This window comes from Apodemus sylvaticus, chromosome 17 (assembly GCF_947179515.1).
Source record: "Apodemus sylvaticus chromosome 17, mApoSyl1.1, whole genome shotgun sequence".
NCBI classification, from domain to species: domain Eukaryota; kingdom Metazoa; phylum Chordata; class Mammalia; order Rodentia; family Muridae; genus Apodemus; species Apodemus sylvaticus.
In genome coordinates this window covers 67,166,100-67,172,592 of record NC_067488.1, presented here as the reverse complement: position 1 = coordinate 67,172,592, position 6,493 = coordinate 67,166,100, and the positions used below count along the sequence as shown (strand labels likewise).

The 6,493-nt window shown below is 49.4% G+C and overlaps 1 protein-coding gene across 1 annotated transcript; it reads left to right on the top strand.

Moving 5' to 3' along the window:
- Positions 1-2,936: 2,936 nt before the first annotated feature.
- On the top strand, positions 2,937-5,524 carry Hoxc8 (homeobox C8). The gene is made up of 2 exons (XM_052160969.1): positions 2,937-3,372; positions 4,711-5,524. The coding sequence occupies exons 1-2, from the start codon at positions 2,937-2,939 to the stop codon at positions 5,001-5,003; spliced, it is 729 nt and encodes a 242-aa protein (XP_052016929.1). The 3' UTR covers positions 5,004-5,524.
- Positions 5,525-6,493: the final 969 nt, after the last annotated feature.

Here is a 6,493-nt window from a genome sequence, read left to right as displayed (position 1 = left end):
TGGCAGCAAGAGATGGGCCCTCACTCTACCGGAGAGCTCCGGAGACGAAAGAGGGCAGGCATCAAAAAATAATCGCTTGTGGAGATAAGTGAGGAGCAAGTAATTAACACAAAAAGGCGGAATGACCCGAACAAGCGAACATAAATCCGTGGTACCTAAAAGGGTGGTGCAGGCCTCGGGCGGTGGGACAGAGCGGCCGGGCGAGGAGGGCTGCTTGCAGTTCTTTTATTTCCAGACTCAGAGGGCAAAATAAAGCAGATACGTGTAAAAGAAAATAGATAATAGATAGATAGATAGATAGATAGATAGATAGATAGATAGATAGATAGATAGATAGAGACAGATAGATAGGCAGACAGACAGACAAAAGCAGAGACAAGCAGCCAAAGGTGAAATCAAGTCCGACCAGGGTTTACAGGCAGTCGCATGCTCAGGACAGTTGCATTCCAAGACACAAAGGCCCAGAAGAATAGCTCTGTAGCAATTTTTTTTTTTTTTTTTTTTTTTTGCTGCACCATAAAATCTGGAAATAGACCCCCCCACCCCCTAAAAGATAAGGCACAGGCCCCAGAGAGGATCCGGACCCTCTGAGGCTCCTCTTTCCAGTCAGAGAAGAGAAAGTATTTATGACAGTCCCGGGTGTCAGATGCGAGGAACCCAGAATCCACCTTGTTCAGCTCTGCACTGAGCAGAGTCTCTCAGATCCACAAAGCTGGAGCCAAAGATGCAGCAGGCTGGGGGAGGGGGCGATGCGGGGAAGATGCTTTGGGGTGCCCCCCAATGTTCTGGACCTTTCCCTTCTGCTGCTTCAGAGCTAGAGTTCTGTGTCCAAGAGTTTGGGCAGTTCCTAAGTTCAATGAATCTCCTTTAAGAATCGGCTAAGAGTATCCATTTCCCCAATAATTACTTAAATAATAGAAGGACAGGGAGAGCTGCTCTTTTTACCCTATCTTGCTCTGCTATTCTTTCTTTGATGCCTAGAGCCAGCCCAGAGTTGTCTCGTATGGGGCAGAAAGAAAGGAAAAGATCTGGTTTTCTAACCAAGTCCTTCCTTGCCCAACCTGCAAACCCCAGGATGTGGGGTGGGGGGGTAGATCAGCTGAATTTTTTTCTTGATACAAAAACCTACAAATGCATATGTTTATTAAGCATTATGTGAATGTGTCTGGTGTGCACATGTATGTATAGGTCTGTGAGTCAGAATAGCCACTTCCAGGAATGTGTATGGGTAGTGTAAAATGAACTAGCACTTGGTGTGCCTTGGGATAAGAGAGTAGTACATACAGTGTGTGTGTGTGTGTGTGTGCGTGTGTGTGTGTGTGTGTGTGTGTGTGTGTGTGCGTGTGTGTTCGGAGGGGTGTGCTCCAAGGTAGCCTCACATACTGTAGAGGAAGAAGACAGGAAAATATCATTGTTATTCGTCGTTCATGAGCACAATAGCCCACACGAGTGCACACACACACACACACACACACACACACACACACACACACGCTGCTCTGCTCTTGTGCTCTCTCCTCTTTTCTCTCTGAATTAAGCCCACATAACTGCAAACACCATGGCCAGAGAAGGGTGTTGGTAGACCAAGGTTATTTTTTTTTTCCATTAGAATTAACTTGAATTTGTCCATTCTTGGGCATGGGGATGCTGCCCCCACCCAGAAAGTGTGGGTAAATATTTAAAGAGTGTCTGTTGACACTTCCCATCTACATCCTGACCTGGGCAGCTTGCCTTGAGAAGGGGCTGTGTGTGTGCAGGGAACCCTGAGGGCCCCTCTAGGTTGGGCTGGCATTTCCTATGGGACGGTGGGTTATGAGAACCAGGAAGAGGCCCACTCTTTTGCACCCTTCAGTCCAGCTGTAATCTCCATAAAAGAAATCTCTTGAGCTGGGCTGGGCAGAAGTCTGGGCACACAAGCTACTCCTTTGAATCCCCATAAACAGCTTTGCTCTCAGATTCTCCCAGCCAAGCTTATTTGGGTTTCCTACTCCTTGGAGGGCCTGCTTTCTGAAGGTCCTGCTGAGGTATATAGAGTGCCTCCCCAAGAGCAGTCAAAAGACAAGAGTCTCCAGGACATAAAGAAGACAGACCTTGGAGAGAGGCCAGAGGCTGGAGATTCTGCGGGCTGAAGGGTTTGGGGTACATGATTACCATGCTGGGCTTCTCAGACTTCAGGAACCTCAGGGAACTCATCTTTTGGGTTGCAGGCTCAGCCCTGACTTACTAACACTCACCCCCTGGGGGTCTTCTACCTGTTGAGGTAACCTGAGTTGACCCGATGGCTAAGGTATCTCTCAAAAAGGAAAGAAAAGGGGGGACACCTTCAAACTAGAGTGCACACCTTGGAAAAGCTGGCCTTGGCCATTAGCTGGGGCTGGCTGCCACCCCCTACACACACCACACCCCCATTCCTCCCCTCTCCTCCCTCCCTCTCCTCCAGGTCCCCCCCCCCAGTCCTGAACCCCTCAACTCTCTCCCCCAGTCTCTCTCTCTCTCTCTCTCTCTCTCTCTCTCTCTCTCTCTCTCCCTCTCTCTCCCTCTCCCTCTCCCTCTCTCTCTCTCTCTCTCTCTCTCTCTCTCTCTCTCTTGCTCGCTCGCTCGCTCGCTCGCTCGCCTGTCTTCATGTCGTGGATTGATGAACGCGAATCGCGTGTAAGCGCCGCCACCGCCGGGAGTCTGAGGAATTCGCCTGGGCTGTTAGAGGAAAGAGCTAAGTGAGAGCGCGCGCTCTACCTACCGACAGTGAGCTGAGAGCCGCCGCCGCCCGAGCCCGCAGCCCGCACCGCGCCCCCACCTGCCCAGCCCCCAGCCCAGCAGTCCAGCCCGGGGGAGCCGGCCAGCTTGGGGTTCGGTCCCGGGGGGAGGGGAGTTTCGGGGATACCCGGCGGGGGAGCGTGATCCAAGGGGAGGGGGCCGCGGGTTTTCATGTACCCAGCATGAGCTCCTACTTCGTCAACCCCCTGTTTTCCAAATACAAAGGCGGCGAGTCCCTGGAACCGGCCTATTACGACTGCCGGTTCCCTCAGAGCGTGGGCAGAAGCCATGCGCTGGTGTACGGGCCCGGCGGCTCCGCGCCCGGCTTCCAGCATGCCTCGCACCACGTCCAAGACTTCTTCCACCATGGCACCTCCGGCATCTCCAACTCGGGCTACCAGCAGAACCCGTGCTCGCTGAGCTGCCACGGAGACGCCTCCAAATTCTATGGCTACGAGGCGCTCCCCAGACAGTCCCTTTATGGGGCTCAGCAAGAGGCGAGCGTGGTGCAATATCCCGACTGTAAATCCTCCGCCAACACTAACAGTAGCGAAGGACAAGGCCACTTAAATCAGAACTCGTCTCCCAGCCTCATGTTTCCATGGATGAGACCCCACGGTGAGAAGCCTTTTCTCTTTCCCCCTTGGTCTCCCGCGCTCCGGGGTCTTCCCCCCTCCCTCGTCTCCTTTTTGTCTGCCCTCGCTCGCTTTCCTTCCTGGCTTTGGGGGTCTCTTCCACTCCACTCCCATGCCTGGGTGGGTTCCTGGGAGACTGAAAGGCTTGGCTGGGGGGGGGTGGGGCATGGGGTGCCTGAGACATTGTGCTTGTTGGGGTGAAGGTGGGGGAGAGGTGATTTGTGGGTGCAAAGGGTTAAAATTGTTTTCTCTATTCCTCTGTCTCTCCTTCTCCCCAACTGTAAAGCCAAAGTTGGGGAGATGGCTGACAAGGGCACACTTAGTAAATTGAGGTTATCAGTCTTTGGGGTTGGTAGCCAGTTTTCCCAAAGACATTCCCCAACGCCATCCCAAGAAAGTGACCAGACTGTTGGGTGAAAAGGAGAGACCCTTTGCTATCTCCCCCTAGCCAGGGAGAGGGGCCAGACTCCCCCCCCCCCAAGGACAAGCATTCTGGCTCTCTGGGATCTTCACTTCTTCCCCTCAGAGAAGCAGCCTGAAGGCTACTACCCCAACTCTTCTATACTTCTCAAGAGAAGACTGAAAGCCGAGAAGAGGATAATCATTGCTCAAAAAGAAAGAGGAGTCATACCAAGTAGGGGCCTCTGAGATTCAGGGGACTCCAGTCAGGCTACCGGCCAATCAAGGACTATGGAGTCTCTTGGAGAGCTGTTCAGGTCATGAGCCCCTCCAAGGGTGGCCCTTCATGGCCCAATTTCGAAGTACAGGGGAAGCGGTAACGACAAGTTCCGGCAGGGATGGCCCTTGATTTATTTGTTGGTCTCCAGTTAGCAATCTGGCAAAGTAGAGATACATTCCAGTAGATCAATTATTTTTCTTATTGGGAAAGCATTAGGCAGAGATCGGCAAGAAGGGGGCAGTGGGCACAGCCCCCTCTCCTTTAACCCCAGCTCTCTTCCTTCTTTTGGAAACAGTGTGTCCCTAGGCCCGGTTCACTAAATGCCAATCTGCACTTGTAAACAAAGCTGCAAGGGCAGTTGTAGGCCTGAGGGACCCTGAAGGCTTCCTTGTCCACCTCAAGCCCTTACGTTTCAGACAGCCGCATCCCAGCCCCCACCCTCACCCACCTCCCAAGGTGAAGGAAGTCAAACCAAAACATCTATGGAAACTTTTCCTGCCCTTGCTTGCCTTCTGCTGTGGGCCTTATCGGCAGGAGGGGGTGGGAGAACTGGGAATAGCAGAGAGGGAACTTTATGGGGCTGTGTTGTGGGGGCGGAGCCCCCACCCAGACATAACCAGACTGGGGTTCTGTTCTGTTCAGCTCCTGGGCGGCGCAGCGGTCGACAAACTTACAGCCGGTATCAGACCTTGGAACTAGAGAAGGAGTTTCTCTTTAATCCTTATTTGACCAGAAAGCGCCGGATTGAAGTCTCTCACGCCCTGGGACTGACAGAACGACAAGTGAAGATTTGGTTCCAGAATCGAAGGATGAAGTGGAAAAAGGAGAACAACAAGGATAAATTGCCTGGGGCCCGAGATGAGGAGAAGGTGGAAGAAGAAGGGAATGAGGAAGAGGAGAAAGAGGAGGAGGAAAAGGAAGAAAATAAGGACTAACGAAAAAAGAGAGAAAATCAGTCCCCCCCCCCAGCAACTCCCTTGAAGTTTCGTTTTATGGTAGCAGATAAATTGAGAAGTTTACGACTGTCATTTGCTTTTATAGAGAATAGAATGACACTCACAACTCTAACTACCTGTCAGATAGTTGCAGCTCTGCTTTTATTACCTTTGGACTTCCCCCACTCTTTATTTGTCTGGGGGTTAGGAGGGGGAACCTGAGACACAGGGAAAAGTTCTGCTCCACTCCATGCCCAGCACACACTCACTTGTCCCCTTGTCCCTGCCTCCACCTTTCTGAGCCCTTCCCGATAAAGTCTAACCCTTCACACACATACACACAAACACATACACACACACACACACACACACACACACCTCTACACTCCCTCTTCACATGCTTCTCTGGTATTTATTTTAAAAGGGATTCCCCCTTAAGATGTAGAAGATGATTCCTGGTTTTGCTTGTATGCTAGGAATTAGAATACTGGATTAACTTTTTTTTTAATGAAAAGAAAGAAGGGGGGAAAAACAGGAAGAGGGGGAATGAAAGGAAAAATTAAAAAAAAAAAAGATAGCAAAGAAGATTCCCCTTCCCCTGAGGCTCTTTCCTTAGAAAACCCCCTTGACTTTCTCCAGGAATCTACTGGAGATCAAGGAGATGTGGGTTTCTCTATCCACCTCCTTCTAGGGCTCTATAAGAGCTGGCATTGGTCTCTGAAATCCTACCTATCCATCCCATAGTCACTGGGCCCATGCCTTCCTTGTCTTGCCTTTGCTGTTTGATTTTTTTGGGCCCGGCTTCCTCTGAGCTGTGTTAGTGTTTGTGCTCAGAAATCACCATAATCATGAAGAGAATATACTGATAATAAATCTTTAACATACTACCTAAAGGGAACCTGCAATAATCTTGGAGAGAAAAAGAAAGAAAGAAAGAAAGAAAGAAAGAAAGAAAGAAAGAAAGAAAGAAAGAAAGAAAGAAAGAAAGAAAGATCCTAATACAGGAGGGAGAAAAAAAGAAAAAAAAAAGAAAAAAGAAAGAAACCTCCAGCGTATTTTATCACTACCTATAGAAAGAAATCCTGCTTTGAGAGTATTTGTAATGCAGTTTTGTTGTCCTTTGTTGCTGCTTATTTCACTAAGAAAAAAAATCCCAACAACTGAGACTGCCTAGCCCGCCGGTCTTGTGCGCTTTATTGTGCTTCTAACCCTAGTAGAGTAGAACTAAACTGCACTGAATGTATAGTTACTCTGTCTTGAATTCTCTGTTTATGCAACGTGCTCGAAAGGAAAATAACGTTAAAATATATCTATAATAATAATTTTGGTCATTTGTCTTTATGTCCAGCTATGAATGTAGATTTTGTGTCCTAAAAGCTTTGTCCCTGGTCCAAGTACTTTGTATTGTATACGTGAGTCATAATAAAAAAAAAAAAAAACTGAAAGAAGAAAAAAGAGTTGGAATGACTTGCTGTTTCTCTACAACTCTT

Excerpts from the sequence above, each read along its gene's own strand:
- Hoxc8 (XM_052160969.1), top strand. The coding sequence starts at position 2,937 with ATGAGCTCCTACTTCGTCAACCCCCTGTTTTCCAAATACAAAGGCGGC. Across the intron at positions 3,373-4,710 it reads TCCATGGATGAGACCCCACG|CTCCTGGGCGGCGCAGCGGT; the intron begins GTGAGAAGCCTT and ends TGTTCTGTTCAG.